Below are 17,658 nucleotides of genomic sequence, written 5' to 3'. Positions count from 1 at the left end.
GCAGTTTAATATGAATACCCCACTAGGACACAGTGTACTGACTCGAGCCGAACAGTCCTTGTTTATCTCCTTGATGCCAAGCACCAGGCAGGGTATCATTAAGTACCATTTTTTAATGTCTATTGGTATGATGCAGCCAGGGAGCAAACCCCAGACCTTCCGTTCTAGAACACGGAGGCTGTCTGTAGATGTTGAGTGCTGATGCAGATACTCACATGATCTTCAGTCAGGCTGGCTAAAATATTTAAGTTTATGACTGGCAGATTGAAAGTGGACAAGTTCCAGTTTGTATCAGGGTGAAGTATGAGCGATAACAAGTACATTTCTATAATTAGTATGGTTTTACGCCGCTTTTAGCAATATTCCAGCAATATCCCGGCAGGGGACACTAGAAATGGGCTTCACACATTGTACCCATGTCGGGAATCGAACCCAGGTCTCCTTTACATTTTCACCAGAATCAAGAAAGATACATTGGACGCACTGAGATCAGCTTATAACTGTTATTTTGCATCCATTGATTTGAAAGACGTTTATCACTCTGAGAACAAGAAAGGAAACATCTTAGATTCTTTTGGAAATGGAAGCTGTTTCAGTTTACTGTAGGCCAAATGGTTTGTCACCTGCTCCCAAGATATTATCAAGCTGCTTAAACCAGTATTTTCTTCCATTAGACAGTATGGTTTCTCAAAGTACAGTTTACATTGAAGACAACTCAATGGGGAAGATGAGCATCACTGTTTACAGAATGTTACTCAAACAGTACAGCTGCTTGCAAGCTTGGGTTTTTAGAGTGCAGACAGACAAGTCAGTTTTGTGCCCAACAAGAGTGGTAACGTATTTGGGATTCATCATTAACAGTGAAAACATCCTGGTTACTATTACAAGGGAAAAAGCTATCCTCATGAGATGTCAGGTGTCCATTCGTGAGTTGGCAGCACTGATTGGAAATCTTAATGCTAGTGGAAGGTTTGTGGTGAGGGTGTGAGGAAATGTGTGGATCAGTCAGGAATTCTACTCCTCTGGGCACATTGAAAAAATTGACAAAGGGTATCACTTTCTAAAACCATACGTTGCAAGTTCAATTTCTTGTTGGAGATCGGGTGGTAGGAATCAAACTTCTTAGTTCAAACGCTGATGAAACACCAACACTTTTGATAATTGTTACGTGACAATTACACACCCCTCCTACACTGCCGTTTTCTGAAACAAATCTGTGGAAGAGGCGCTTATTGGTGCGAGGTATTTATTATGGAGTATATTTAGGATTAAATAATCGAACTGACATTTGTGATTAGAACTTAACATGCTTAAAGAAGGGTTCAACTGAACCAGTCAACATATCACAACCTACTGCTTGAGTGAGTGAGTGAGTTGGGTTTAACACTTCTTTAAGCAGTATTCCAGTTACATCACGGCATGTCAGCTAAATGTGGGAGGAGAGCCCGAAGTAATGCAGGTGTCAAACATTTACGACTTTGGTGAAACCCACGAGCACGGGTATGGTGCTGACAAACCTAGAAACATAATCGGGGCGAATCCGGATTCGAACCCACAATCATAGATTTCTGGCGGGCCCAAGGGACGCAACTCTGCACAGTGAATCGTGGCGCCTTAGACGACTGGGCCACCATATCCCCCCTACTGCTTGAACATTAAGATGCACTGAAACATGACCTTCACATTCGTCATACACAGCATTGTCGTTCACCTGATGCAAGCAGAGGAAAAGTTCCTTTGTCAAACAACAGATTCAGGCACTGTCGGACATGCTTCTTTCTTGGCTCTGATGTGGCACTTGATGTGTGTCCTCAGGCTGCTGTATTCTGTAAAGGCTTTCTTACATTCAAGACACTGAAAAGGTTTCTCTCCCGTGTGACACCTCATGTGAGCCTTCAGATTGCCAGATGTTGTAAATGACTTCCCACACACCCCACACTGGTAAGGCTTGACTCCCGTGTGAGTCCTGATGTGTATCTGTAGCTGGCCTGATCGGACAAATGCTTTCCCGCACTCACTGCACACAAACGGCTTGACTCCACTGTGATACTTCATGTGAGTCTTCAGACATCTTGATGTTGTAAATGTTTTCAAACACTCCCCACATTCAAACGGCCTGATTCCATTGTGACGCCTCATGTGTGTCTGCAGCTGACTTGATTGTCTAAATGCTTTTTCACATTGGCTACACTGAAAGGGCTTGACGCCACTGTGATAGTTCAGGTGTGACCGCAGGCTCCCCGAGGTTCTGAAATCTCTCCCACACTCAATGCACTGGTAAGGTTTGACTCCATCGTGAATCCTCATGTGTATTTTTAGGTCATTGGATCGTCCAAACCCTTTTTGACATTCACTACATTCATAAGGCTTGAGTCCACGGTGACTTCTCATGTGTCTGTGCAGGTCACTGGATCGTCCAAACGTTTTCTCACACTCACTACAATTGTAAGGCTTCACACCACTATGGCTCATCATGTGCCTGTGCAGGTCATTTGATTGGGTAAATGCCTTCCCGCACACACTACACTCATAAGGCTTGATGCCACTGTGACATCTCAGGTGGCGCTGCAGGTCACTTGATCGCGTAAATGCTTTCCCGCACTCACGACACTCATGAGAATTGTCTCCACTCGGAGACATCAGGTCTTTCTGCAGGTTATCTGGTTGTGTCAATGTTCTGTCACACTCTCTACGATCGTACGGCTTGTCATTACCCTGACACCTCGCCAGATTATCAAGTGTCGAAGGTTCTTGCAAACATTCACAACAATGCCTTTCCATGTCACCTCCATCATCTGACTTCAAGTGTATCGGTAGGTAACAAAATTGTGCAAATGCTTTCCCACACTCCTCACACTGAGAGGGCTCAGCATCAATGAGAGACATCATCGATGTATCCGCAGGTAACTTAATCATGAAAATACTTTCTCAAACTCATTTGGTGAAAAGACTTTTTTTCTCTTTCACTTCTTGTGTCTCCGCAGGTTACTTGTAAATGCTTTCTCAGAGTCACTGATGAGATGTGGGTCCATCTGTACATCAGGTGTTTCTTCCGGCCTCTGATTCAGTCAATGCTTTCCGCCTCAACTTTAAAATGAAGGCCCCTGGAGTGAAAAAAATGCAATGAAATAAGTACAAGTCTGCATTTAACCATATTAAAGTAAAGATTTTCAGAAACATTTAGAAGTTGAAAGAACATGAAACTTGTTTTGGAAACCATCTTTACTGTTTATAATAATTAGATGTATGAGAACTTAGAGTAGAATAGGTCTTCAGCAAACCATGCTTGCCGTAAAAGGCGACTGTGCTTGTCGTAAGAGGCGACTAATGGGATCAGGGGGTCAGGCTCGCTGACAATGTTGATGCATGTCATTGTATCCCAATTGTGTAGATCGATGCTCATGATGTCAATCACTGGTCAATCTGGTCCAGACTCGATTATTTACAGAACGCCGGCTTATAGCTGGAATATTGCCGAGTGCAGTGTTAAATAAAAAACAAACAAACAAAAATTAGACCTTTAAAGTAGCCCCATCCATTTGATAGGGAGGTCATTTTTGACCAGATTGCAGATTTTTCCAGGATAAATTCAGTTTGATAAAGGGGCAAGAAGTAGCCCAAATTTTTTGATACAAACAATAAAGAAGTTGTTATCCAAAAACATTTCATGTCTTCGTAACCATGTTAACAGTTTGGATTTACTGGATAAAACATAGTGTAAAGAAACAAGTACAAACATATCATGGGCGGTCGGGTAGCCTAGTGGTTAAAGCATTTGCTAGTCACCCCGAAGACCCGGGTTCGATTCCCGACTATGGTACAATAAGTGAAGCCCATTTCTGGTGCCCCCCATCGTGATATCGCTGGAATATTGCTAAAAGCGGCGTAAAACCACTCACTCACTCACTCACTTGCAAACATATCTCACAGGATCATTTCAGAAACACAAGTGTCTATACTTTGCACAAATAGACTTTGGTATCATCACCAGTTAAGGTTATAGTTAGACTAACTCCACAACTAAACTGGATTGGGAGGTGAAAGAATATGGTTAGACTAACTTCACAACTAAACTGGATTGTGAGGTGAAAGAATATGGTTAGACTAACTCCACAACTAAACTGGATTGGGAGGTGAAAGAATATGGTTAGACTAACTTCACAACTAAACTGGATTGGGAGGTGAAAGAATATGGTTAGACTAACTCCACAACTAAACTGGATTGTGAGGTGAAAGAACATGGTTAGACTAATTCCACAACTAAACTGGATTGTGAGGTGAAAGAACATGGTTAGACTAACTCCACAACTAAACTGGATTGGGAGGTGAAAGAATATGGTTAGACCAACTCCACAACTAAACTGGATTGGGAGGTGAAAGAATATGGTTAGACCAACTCCACAACTAAACTGGATTGGGAGGTGAAAGAATATGGTTAGACCAACTCCACAACTAAACTGGATTGGGAGGTGAAAGAATATGGTTAGACTAACTCCACAACTAAACTGGACTGTGAGGTGAAAGAATATGGTTAGACTAACTCCACAACTAAACTGGACTGTGAGGTGAAAGAATATGGTTAGACTAACTCCACAACTAAACTGGATTGTGAGGTGAAAGAACATGGTTAGACTAATTCCACAACTAAACTGGATTGTGAGGTGAAAGAATATGGTTAGACTAACTCCACAACTAAACTGGATTGGGAGGTGAAAGAATATGGTTAGACAACTCCACAACCAAACAAGCATAGTTGCCTTTTACGGCAAGCATAGGATGCTGAAGACCACATTCAGTGAAATTGTGGACACACATACATTGGTAAAACATCAAGGACCCTCAAAACACGAATTCAAAAATATCACACCTCAGTGTCCAAAGTTGACTCTAAATCAGCTTTATCAGACCATATCCAGGACAACCCCTGCCACCAGCATCCAGTAGGCCAACATCTAAACCCTTACTGGTGGCCCAGGCGTCTAAGGCGCTGCAATTCGCTGTGCAGAGTTGCGTCCCTTGGGCGTGCCAGAAACCTATGATTGTTGGTTCGAAATCCGGGTTCGCCCCAATTATATGTTTCTGGGTTTGTCAGCATCATACCCGTTCTCATGGGTTTCACCAAAGTGGTTAACGTTTGACACCTGCATCACTTAGGGCTTTCCTCCCACATTAAGCTGACACACCGCGATATAACTGGAATACTGTTAAAAGCAGTGTTAAACCCAACTCACTCAAGATAAGACTGCCATTGTCATCGGCGATCGAGTCAGAATTAACCATCAGCAATCTGGATAAACTACAGGAATAATTGCTAACATTATCAAAAGAACAGTCTAATATACTGAAAATCAGTGTCTAACTGTGGCGTAGCTAAGGCATTTTATAAGTTTTAGCTACTTTGGAGATTTAAATTTCGAAACAATTTTGCGAGGGCACGAGGCCTAGCCAAGCGGGATCAGTAGCCATATCTGTGCTTGTAGACCTCTGCGGCTTGAAACCTTTTCCACAAATTAAAATAGTTGGATTGAGCCAAAATATGTTTGAATTGTTACCTTGTTTCGTTTTGGCGCTGTGTGTACATCTGACTGCACAGGCCGACTGTCAACAACATCTGAACGTGGCCACGATGTCTCATAGACAAGGGTTAGAGTAGCTTCCCTTTGACAAAGGACAGTTACTCTAACGGACAGACCGTTTTGCGTATATGTTGCTTTGCCACTGTTTAAGAAACGGATTTCAGTTGGAACTATATTGGCTACTGTCACTGTCGGACTGACACATCACTTACCCTGTGACATAATGAATATTAATGCGCGCATTCCAGGAAAACTTTGTGAGAGATGGGAAGCAATTTTCAAGCACAGAATTAAAGAATGTCATTATATGATAAAGAGATTATCACGCTTATTGTACAAGTATCACTTGTCCCCCAACTTGAATCAAATAAAACTGTTTTCTATAAAAAAAAGTCCGGGGGTGGGGTGCGGCTCGCTACGGCACTGAATCCGGAAATCGCACGCGTGGGTGGTTTCGGCTGCGGGCCTGTCTTGTCTCAAGAACAAACATGGATATTACTGTTATTTATTTTGTTCCAAATGGTTACTAGACCAAACAAAATGGGCAAAACTAGATCGATTTCACTTTTCAAAAATGGTCTGCGGTCCAAGTTCACCCTATTTTGTAGGTGAGTCACAATATTTAGAAGGTCTCAAGCCCAACGTGTTTTGGAAAGTATACACACAAAAAATACGTGAACGCCTGCTCCGTATACTTACATGCCATACCAGAGAAACAACACCCGCGGCCATAGAAATCTGTCATCAATGCCAATGTTTCTCTATTGACTTGTCTTCCTCGCGCCGTGAGCAGGTGATAACGGCTCCATCCAAAACTGCGTTATCTGTGTGTGGCAAAAACGGCCAATGTTATCGCGTTTTCATCAGATGTTGTTCAATTTATAACATGTTCTTAGATATATGCGGTCTGGACTGTTTGGAATCTCACTGGCAAATACACTCTTTGTTTAATACTTAAAGAGCCCCTTGAAGATCCGGGGTAGAATAGGTCGATCTTCAGCAACACATGCTTGCCGTAAAAGGCGACTATACTTGTAAGAGGCGACTAACGGGATCGGGTGGTCAGGCACGCTGACTTGGTTGATGCATGTCATCGATCCCAATTGCGTCGATCGATGTTCATGATATTAATCACTTGATTGTCTGGTCCAGACTCGATTATTTACAGACCGCCGTCATATAGCTGGAATATTGCTAAGTGCGGCGTTAAACAACACGCCAACCAACCAACTTAAAGAGGTAGATCTACTGTATACTGTTTTAACGTCGTATGTAATAAGAATACGCAGTCGCAATTTGATCGATATACCATGTATTATATATACTGACAGTGCTTCATATAAAGTTAAATGAAAATAAATCTGTTCTAAAATTAAATAATCTTTACATACATGTTCATGAAAACTTGATTTTATGTCGTGATTCACAATTTGCACGTGCATGTTCATGCACATCGCACATTTTTGCGTTTTTTGTTGGGAGCATGATACTCACAGAGGTGCCTTTTAAATGTTAACAATACACTATGATTGTTTATCTATCAGCTCCTATAAAACACTTTTTTTTTCAACGTAAATAGCGCTTTCGCAAAGCCACAGATTGCTGAAAATTCATCGTCGTGGGTATGCCACAAACAGGACTAGCGCAAAACGAAGATGCCAGACATTTTAATGTTTATCGAAACACAACATCATCTCTTGGCTCTAAGCTGGTTCCGCGTCAACTTGGAATATGAGAGACGAGGCCCAGCTTTAATTAGGCAACACTCACGACTTGCCACACACCGGTCGTCACGTCAACAAGCAACCATATTCGGATGGTGCGCCTACGGAATCGACACCGAACTGCCACATCAACATCTCGGTCAATTCCTGGGTTCTGACCAATTACCGGTAGTGTCAGCTAGAACCGTATGCAGCACATACAAACGACCCCGTCGTCCAGCGATACACCCAATTTTCCTTCCACGTCATCGTCAGGCGCGCCTAAGCTGGTTCCCGGCTCCCAGTGCGCGTCGTAAACTTGCGCCTTATATTATGATATGAGAGACGGGGCCCAGCTTACGGCATGCCTAGCTTGGTGAAGACAGCATCTTAGGTTCAGAAGACGAGACTTGGACAGTATACTGTTCACAGATGAGTCCAGGTTGGAAAGCTCTGATGGTCTCTAAGGGCCTACAGGCGTCCAGGAGAACGTTTTTGCGACGCTTGCGTTACTTAACGCCGTCAGTTTGGGGTAGATGTGTAATGACATGGGGTGGCATCACAACTCATGGAAGAACACAACTCAGCATGTTTTAATGGCAACGTCAATGGCGTACGCTACCGGCACGACAACGTTCGATATCATGTTCTACACTAGCGACGTAACGTCACGTTGCAGAAGGATCATACACGCCCACATGTTGCATGTGTTGTAACGGGCTTTTTTTAAAGGCAGCATTACTTGCTGTGCTGCCATGGCCAGCTGTTTTTCAAAGAACGACGCCTACGACCGGATCAGAACCAGCCGGTAACGGTAGCTCAGTTTGATCATTCTTTGGTTGACATGTGGAACAACCATCATCTGGTGTCTTCAGTGCGCTGCCGCTCCCTCGCATGTATCAACGGAAATGGTGGTCACACCCTACAGTGAGTGAGTGAGTGAGTTGGGTTTACCGCCGCTTTTATCAGTATTCCAGTTATATCACGGCGTGTCAGCTTAATGTGGGAGGAAAGCCCGAAGTGATGCAGGTCTCAGACGCTACTACTTCGGTGAAACCGTTAGTCGCCTCTTACGACAAGCATAGTCGCCTTTTACGGCAAGCATGGGTTGCTGAAGACCTATTCTACCCCAGATCTTCAGGGGGATGTTCAATGTGTCTCGGTCTGTGATTTGCAGACATTGGAACAGGTATGGGCCTTAGGTTATCAACACAAGTCCAGGATCGATTAATCAGAAGTATAAACCGTCAATTCTAGAGAATAACCAGTCTCGATTTTCCAACAAAACAGATTCCATTGGACGAAAAAGGCAAAGTGGGGGTGAACATTACTGACTATGATGGAGGTAAAACAGACGATAAAAAAAACGATTGGCACAATCGTTCCCCCAACGAGAAAATTCTCCTCGCCGAGATTAAAACTGGTTCTCGGTGTTTGACGTGCTGCGCAGTTTCAACGATCAGGCTCAGGTTCATTGAGGGTTTCTACTTGTCCAGCACCTATTGTAGTAGGTACAAATTCACCCGAGCGTGGTGATTGGTAAGACAATTTGGGATTAAGGGAGGCATATCACATATGCCACAACTAAGTAGGGACTATCTCACAAAAAAATATAACGACAGAACCAGTCCATTATTAAGACGAGACGTCAAACTTCCATTCATTAGAAATGGTCCGAGTGAGTGAGTTGGGTTTAACGCCGCTTTTAACAATATTCCAGTTATATCACGGCGTATAAGCTTGGTGTGGGAGGAAGGCCCGAAGTGATGCAGGTCTTAGACATTTACCACTTAGGTGACACCCACGCGCACAGGTACGGTGCTGACAAACCTAGAAACATAATCGGAACCGGGATTCGAACCCACAATCATAGGTTTCTGGCGTGCCCAGGGGACGCAACTCTATACAACGAATTGCAGCGCCTTAGACGACTTGGCCACCACTGCCCCCGGAAATGGTCCGAAAGGGGATGCCCAACCATCATTAACACCAAAGATGAATAACCCGCCGTCCATCTACATGTATTTGTATGCTGCTTCTTGGAAAAAGCATCAAGTTTCACAATGGTTTGGAAACCACCGTCGTATATATAGATGACAGTATACGTTCTTAGCTCTTTGCTAATTTTATTTCTGTGTTGTGAGATAGGATTCGTCTCCGCTCCAGTTTATATTTTAAGCGGAGAGTTGTGTTGATGATTAGGTGACGTTGTACCACAAAAGGCTTGACTCCAACCAACACAGCCTGCTCAAGCTTCCCTTCATCAACCTGAATGCGCCTAGTTCACTTGCAATAAGCAAATTTGGTGACACTAACAGTGATTTCCACCTAGTCGTACGTAAATATTGCCATATTATACTTCACATAAATATATACGAGGTGAGGTGAAATGGGGTTTAACGTCGCGTCCAAGATTACATAGCGACGTGCATGTACGTGACTGTTTGTGTGGCTACTTATACTGATGCCGATTTATAGCGCTAGCTCACTGAGATACCATGCCGCAGTTTAACATGAATACCTCACTCAGACACGGTATACTAACTCCGAGCCGACCAGTCCTTGTTATAGCCCCTTAAGCGCCAGACAGGGTAACAATAAGTACCATCTTTTAACGCCTTTTGGTATGACGCGGCCGGGGATCAAACCCCGGACCTTCCGCTCTCCGGCGGACGCGCTACCCCTAGACCACGAAGGCGGTCTCAATATATTCGAAACCGATTGTGTAGCCAAAACTTACCAAGCAGTTACCACTATTAAAAATGAACTCCAATGTGTGTCTAATTTCAGGAAGATTCAAGACATTTTGATTCATATTATTTTGGCCGAAACCTCAGTTTAATCAATGGTTATTATATTAAATAGTTCTGGAATTTGCGTGACATCTGTGAGAGGTATTTTTCACTTTAGTTCAACTGTGAAAATCGAAAACATTTGATAAATAAGTAATATTGAAGGAATTTATAGTACGAATGCTTTTGTTTTACGTTTTATGACTTGAAATAGATCAATGATATTTTAATTTAAATATGACTTTATGGTGATGTTGTTTTTTTTATCTACATGTGCTTTCCTCTTTAGATCTTTTTCTGCAATGTGTTTAATTTTGGTTTTCGGTTTCTGCTTGCTGTCAATAATCGACCAGACATATGCTTAAATTGTCGAAGATTTGGTATAGATTTGGTATAGATCGTCAATGTCATGAATAGGTGTTCTACAATAAGGAACAGGTTATTATTCCTTTTTTCACCCACCGGCCCCACTCTGGGAAAACCTTGGAGATGAGCCCTTACTGCTACCAACTGCATGGTTTCAGCTCTGTAAATCCTAGAATATACGCCTTGTCGTCCTCCCATTACTTACCATTACAAAAAAGAAATTGTGATGACAAAGCTTTGATCTAATGTGACATGGATTTATGACAAAATGCTTTCAGTTAAATCGGTAACTATGATAAAGTCACTGTGTAGTAAGAGGCGACTAACGGGATCGGGTGGTCAGACTGGCTGACTTGGTTGATGCACGTAATAGATCCCAATTGCATCAATTGATGCTCATGACATCAATCACTGGATTGTCTGGTCCAGATTTGATTATTTACAGACCGCCTTCAGAAAGATGGAATATTGCTGAAAGCAACATTAAACAAAGAAACAAACAAACTTTATTGACCATGTGTTGACATTCATGACTTGAGACTTAGAGTTGTGCAATTCATGTTGCGGCTGTCATGTTCCATAGCTGCATGGTAAAAATAGTACTATTTATGTTAATAACCTTGTACATACATTGAAATATTTTTAGACACAAAAATCCTCTTGTATTACATGTTTGCCTTATTATCACATATTAATGGGATATCAAGTTCGATAACCCTACCTTCTCAAAACTCATTTCATTATGATTTAATCAATAGTTTACACAGGAATAATTAGTTACCAAAAAATTAAAATCACAAAAAGCAAAGTCTTTAAGTCTAGTTCATTTTAGTAAATTGTTTATACAAGTGACATGTTCGTACTGTTAGTGTAAGGTTATGGCTCTATATTTAATATACTGATCATGCTGATAAGGCTTGATTCCACTGTGAATGTTCATGTGGCAGTAGGTTACTTGATTGTGTACTAAACATTCAACACATTGATACGGCTTGATTGCATGCAATGTGTATCATCGTTTCCCCGCAGTTTACTTGAGAATGTAAATGTCTTCTCACACACATGCACTTATGAGGCTTGATCCCACTGTGACAAAGCATGTGCCCTTTTCTTGTCATCTGATTGAATCATTGTTTCCCGCACTCACTACAACTATGAGACAACTTTGGTGGACCCCCACAATCTTTGTGGTTCTTGAGATCACCTGTCACAGCCAGCGTTTTCATCTGTGTCAGCAGCAGACTGACTGTGAGAGGGCATTGCTCGAAACAGGTGTATCCTGTATCCAGCAATGCCCTGTCACAGTCAGTGTTTATGACTGTCAGTAACAGACTGTTTCTTGAGAGCACCTGTATCCAGCAATGCCCTGTCACAGTCAGTGTTTATGACAGTCAGTAACAGACTGTTTCTTGAGAGCACCTGTATCCAGCAATGCCCTGTCACAGTCAGTGTTTATGACAGTCAGTAACAGACTGTTTCTTGAGAGCACCTGTATCCAGCAATGCCCTGTCACAGTCAGTGTTTATGACTGTCAGTAACAGACTGTTTCTTGAGAGCACCTGTATCCAGCAATGCCCTGTCACAGTCAGTGTTTATGACAGTCAGTAACAGACTGTTTCTTGAGAGCACCTGTATCCAGCAATGCCCTGTCACAGTCAGTGTTTATGACTGTCAGTAACAGACTGTTTCTTGAGAGCACCTGTATCCAGCAATGCCCTGTCACAGTCAGTGTATCCATCTGTGTCAGTAACAGACTGTTTCTTGAGAGCACCTGTTTCCAGCAATGCCCTGTCACAGTCAGTGTTTATGACTGTCAGTAACAGAGTGTTTCTTGAGAGCACCTGTATCCAGCAATGCCCTCTCACAGTCAGTGTTTATGACAGTCAGTAACAGACTGTTTCTTGAAAGCACCTGTTTCCAGCAATGCCCTGTCACAGTCAGTGTTTATGACTGTCAGTAACAGACTGTTTCTTGAGAGCACCTGTTTCCAGCAATGCCCTGTCACAGTCAGTGTTTATGACTGTCAGTAACAGACTGTTTCTTGAGAGCACCTGTATCCATCAATGCCCTGTCACAGTCAGTGTTTATGACTGTGTCAGTAACAGACTGTTTCTTGAGAGCACCTGTATCCAGCAATGCTCTCTCACAGTCAGTGTTTATGACTGTCAGTAACAGACTGTTTCTTGAGAGCACCTGTTTCCAGCAATGCCCTGTCACAGTCAGTGTTTATGACTGTCAGTAACAGACTGTTTCTTGAGAGCACCTGTATCCATCAATGCCCTGTCACAGTCAGTGTTTATGACTGTGTCAGTAACAGACTGTTTCTTGAGAGCACCTGTATCCAGCAATGCTCTCTCACAGTCAGTGTTTATGACTGTCAGTAACAGACTGTTTCTTGAGAGCACCTGTTTCCAGCAATGCTCTGGTGACACCCCTGTGACTCTTCATGTGTCTCTGCATGCTACTTGAGTGTGAAAATTGTTTCTCACACTCACCACACTGAAAGACTTTACTGTGAATCCTCAGGTGGGCCCGTAGGCTACACGATTGTGTAAAAATATTCCCACATTCATTACACTGATAAGGCTTGATTCCACTGTGAATCCTCGTATGTCTCTGCAAACTACCTGATCGTGTGAATGTTTTCCTGCACCCAATGCACTGATAAGGCTTGATTCCAGTGTGAATACTCATGTGTGACTGAAGGTTATCTAATTTTTTAAATTCTTTTTCACAAACAATGCACTCATAAAGCTTGATTCCGCTGTGACAAAGCATGTGCCTTTTCATGTCACCCGAATCAATAAATGTTTTTCCGCACTCCACACACTGAAGAGACTGCTTTGATGGACCCCCACAATCTTTGTGCTTTGTGACATCGCCTGTTTCCAGCAATGGTCTCTCACGGTCAGTGTTTATGTCTTTGTAAGTAACAGAGCGGTTATTGAGAGCACCTGTTTCCATCAATTCTCGGGTCACATCTCTGTGACTTCTCATGTGTCTCTGCAAGCTACTTGAGTGAGTAAATATTTTCTCACACTCACCACACTGGAAAGGCTTGACTCCAGTGTGAACCCTCAGGTGGGCTTGCAGAAAACGTAAGTCTGTAAATGCTTTTTCACAGTCTGTACACTGATAAGGCCGGTGTCCACTGTGAATCCTCATGTGTGACTGCAGGTTACATGATTGTGTGAAACTTTTTTCACATTCCATACACTTGTAAGGCTTGATTCCACTGTGAACCCTCATATGGGAATTCAGGCTATTTAATTGTGTAAAACAGTTTCCACATACAACACACTTGTAAGGCTTGATTCCACTGTGAATCCTCAAATGAGTTTGCAGATTACCTGGTAGTGTAAACGTTTTCCCACACTCGCCACACTTATGAGACCTCTTTGCTGGAACCTCACAATCTTTGTGTTTCTTGAGATCCCCTTTTTCCAGCAATGCTCTCTGGGAGTCAATGATTTCACCTGTGTCAGAAACAGGTTCTTCCTTGAGATCCCCTGTTTCCAGCAATGCTCCCTGGGAGTCAATGTTTTCACCCGTGTCAGAAACAGGTTCTTCCTTGAGATTCCCCGTTTCCAGCAATGCTCCCTGGGAGTCAATGTTTTCACCCGTGTCAGAAACCGGTTCTTCCTTGAGATTCCCCGTTTCCAGCAATGCTCCCTGGGAGTCAATGTTTTCACCCGTGTCAGAAACCGGTTCTTCCTTGAGATTCCCCGTTTCCAGCAATGGTCTCTCACAGTCCATGATTACATTTGTTTCAGTAGCAGTCAGGATTCTGAGGTTGGCTTTGTATTTCCATTAATAACTTGTGGTTGTTATGGTTTCACTGAAAACATAAAAGAGTTTTTACTTTCCTCTATCATGTTAATGCATTTTGTTACATGTTAAGAGAGGCCTAAACTGAACACCATGGTGAAAAGTGATCATCGCACGAAGCTGGTCTTGATGTAATGGCAGATGAAATGTGAGATGAGACAAGACAGACACGCTCCCACATCACCTGTCTCAGTTATGAGACGTTACATTTGTTTCAGTATCAGAGCCAGGATTCTTTGGATGGTCTTGTACTTCCATTGTCAACTAGTGGATGTCATGGTGTTCACTGGAAATACAAGAGAGTTGTCACTTTCCTTCATCATGTTACTGCAAATTCTGAAGATGTTTCCACGAGAACACCACCCGAAACAACTTGCGTTGTGACCATCAAATTTGATGATGTGATATGTTTCAGGATAAAATACTTATCATGTTGCAAATAGATTGAAACTAGCTGATGATGGAAGATGAAGAACTAGAAATAACAGGGACCTGTGAAACTACCTCATTTGTTTCCTATTTAGATCTATGAATTGATCTATTCATAAAGATTTAGAGTGACTAGAAACTCTGCACAAGACTCTATGACAAGTGGGATGACTTCAACTTCCCGATAGTCAACTTCCTTTTGTATCGACCAATACCCAGCCTTGGTGTCTACGTTGTACAACTTTTGAGGTTCAATCGAGCATGGTCCTTTTTCAAAGATTTCAAAGAGCATCATAAAGTTGTTCAAAAGTTGTTTGATCAACCTACAACATTGAAGGCCTTAGTAAAGCTTTCAAAACATTTTATGGCAGACATGCGGAGGACATTTTCAAATTTCATATATCAAGGACAAAATGAATGTCTGATGCAATTCCCTATTTTGTCTTGTACCATATTCTGTGTTTATTCAGGTGAACACTTGGCTTGCCCATGCATGTGTTTGTGTCGGGTGCCAGCAGTGGGGCAGGGTATGCTCACTTTTTATCTCTATTCAATAGTGATTCATAAACATAAAATGTCAATGCCAGAGGTTTTATGCAGAAACATTTCTTTAGGCATAAAGGGCAAAATAGCAGTGAAAATTATATGACTGGATCACTGACAATCAGTGATGACCCCAGGTGTTCCTGAAAAGGGTAAGCATGTCCTGCCCAACATGCAGAACCCACCACTCACACAGTTTCCACAAAAAGTTAGTGTGTTACATGAACACATATGTATATGATATAGTTGGCGTAAAAGGCGACTAACGGGATCGGGTGGTCAGGCTCACTGACTTAGTTGATGCATGCCATCGATCCAAATTGCGTGGATCGATGCTCATGATATCAGTCACTGGACTGTCTGGTCCAGACTCGATTATTTACAGACCGACGTCATATAGCTGGAATATTGCTGAGTGCGGCGTTAAACAACAAACCAACCAACCAACCAAATGATATAGTTGGAATCATACAATTACTCTGCTTTTAGTAGAGATTTCTTATGAATATGGAAATGAGTTTGTAGCTTTTACATTTATTCTTATAACTACTATGTACAGATTCAAATAAAATATGAAGGAATTAGGGTATGGGTGATCCTGGTACAGTCAGGCTGCATGGTTGGGTTCTTCATCAGCTCAGGGACCTTGCCCCCTCTACACACAGCCCAGACAGAGAATGGGACATAGCGCTGCCTAGTCAAACCCACCCAGAATTTTTCGGAGAATGTGAAGACTCCCCAACACGGCAGCCTTCTGCATTATCCAGATTGTAAAAGGGCTGTATTTCTGACAGTAAACCCTGGTATTTTCTAATGTCAGTCAACAGGTTGGAAGATTAGAACTGATAACTTGGCATTTGGGATGTAAGTGTGCAATTTTGAAAGCAAGGTCAGCATATTTGCCATGTTTTTCTTGAATCTTGTCACATTTATTATTATCATTATTATCATTATAATGTACATGGTTTTTATTTCTGGTATTATTACTGTATTCGACGTAATAAGAGCCCAGGGCGCTCTCAAAATTAGAAATAGGGGGCTCTTATTAGAATATAATTTTGGTGAAACATTTGAAAGATGGTACATTTTGTGGTTTATGCTGACAGCCTGAAATGATACAAAAATTAAAGTCTGTGCGTATTATACACAACAGATATATTTTTCTAGAATTTAATTGCCTGTAATTAAGGGTGCATATAACACACGAGTGCATATTATAAATGAATAAATAAGTCTTAAATAAGACCAATCTGAAAGGTGCTAATTGGAATTGTTCACTTGCCAATATATTAGCAAATTTCGCCGTTGGTGTTTATTAGAGCGAATACGGTATTATTATTATTATACTATAAATGTTTTTTGTCTCTTTATTTGTTTTCATTACGCCAATCTGCAATATGATCGTCCCATAGAAACTTAATGTATCGTGACGTAGCAGCGATTGGTCCCACCCTTGATCATGCAAATCCAGCCAAAATATCAGTTGCCTACTTTACCATCCCCGTGTCATGGTTTCGGACGCCTAAGAAACATTCTAAGTTTTCTCACTGATCACATGAACAACTGTAAAACATCTCATTCACTTACAGAAGACAACATTCTCGTGAAAAAACAAGTATTTCAAATGTTCGTGTGATGCTTCAGCCCCGTTAAACCATGATAAACCCAAAACATAGATCGTATTAGCCTAAGTGTCCACGGTTGTCCACGGTTGAACACGGACTGAAAACCACTGATCCGATGATATAACCTTCGTGTCAACTGGTCACCAGTCAGGAGAGAAAAATAGGAGATTGAGTTATTCGGAGTCATTCGCGTTGTAATCATGTAACATGTTGCAGTTACTTACATTCGTGTACAATCTGCGAGGATCGTGTGCCACACACCCACATCCTCTTTTGAACGCGGTGTGAGGAGCGTATTGCTTCAGAGCTGACAACACAACAAAACTGCATTTGTAGCAAACGGTTTGTGCGTATTAGTCAAAACGGACAATCTTTTCACAGAATGGTCACGAGCGCGCGCGAACTGTTTGAGAACAACCCCCATTTGGTACACTGGATGCCAAGTCTGAGGCGGTATTCCGGTCATATGATTAGTATTTGACAATGATACATACATCTTTTCCTGAAACGAGTGTCAGGTCGACGGAAGGTACATCTACCCAATCCTGTAAAAAATAATAATCTATCCAAAAAATATGACACACAAATAACGTCTACACGATACTAGAGCATGATTTCATGGGGCGGCGAGCCAAGTGGTTAAAGCGATCGTTCGTCACGACGAAGATCTGGGCTCGATTCCCGACATGGGTACAATGTGTGAAGTCCATTTCTGGTGTCCCCCGCCGTGACATTGCTGGACGCCGTCATATAGCTGGAACATTGCTGAGCGCGGCGTCAAAAAAAGAAGAAGAAA

The 17,658-nt window shown here is 42.2% G+C and overlaps 1 protein-coding gene across 1 annotated transcript; it reads right to left on the bottom strand.

Annotated features, from left to right (window-relative positions):
• Positions 1-1,515: 1,515 nt before the first annotated feature.
• On the bottom strand, positions 1,516-17,168 carry LOC125372176 (zinc finger protein 91-like). Its single transcript, XM_048381344.1, has 5 exons — positions 17,087-17,168; positions 12,800-14,275; positions 12,121-12,225; positions 11,585-11,733; positions 1,516-2,930 (listed from the first exon to the last, which is right to left on the bottom strand). Exons 2-5 carry the CDS (start codon positions 14,191-14,193, stop codon positions 1,741-1,743), a joined length of 2,838 nt encoding a protein of 945 aa, XP_048237301.1. The 5' UTR covers positions 14,194-14,275; positions 17,087-17,168; the 3' UTR covers positions 1,516-1,740.
• Between the last annotated feature and the right edge of the window lie 490 nt (positions 17,169-17,658).

This window comes from Haliotis rufescens, unplaced genomic scaffold (genome assembly GCF_023055435.1).
Source record: "Haliotis rufescens isolate VD_foot unplaced genomic scaffold, xgHalRufe1.0.p SCAF_38, whole genome shotgun sequence".
Lineage (NCBI taxonomy): Eukaryota > Metazoa > Mollusca > Gastropoda > Lepetellida > Haliotidae > Haliotis > Haliotis rufescens.
Note: the sequence above shows the minus strand (reverse complement) of the source record. Positions and strands in the feature narration are given on the sequence as shown.

What these genes read in the sequence shown, in the direction of transcription:
- LOC125372176 (XM_048381344.1), bottom strand. Translation starts at nt 14,193, where the DNA reads ATGGACTGTGAGAGACCATTGCTGGAAACGGGGAATCTCAAGGAAGAA. An exon ending in ACTGACAGTCATAAACACTG is followed by an intron (nt 12,226 to 12,799) that starts ACTGTGAGAGAG and finishes TGACTGTGACAG; the next exon opens with GGCATTGCTGGAAACAGGTG. An exon ending in AAAGTTGTCTCATAGTTGTA is followed by an intron (nt 2,931 to 11,584) that starts GTGAGTGCGGGA and finishes CCAAATGAGTTT; the next exon opens with GAGAAAGTATTTTCATGATT.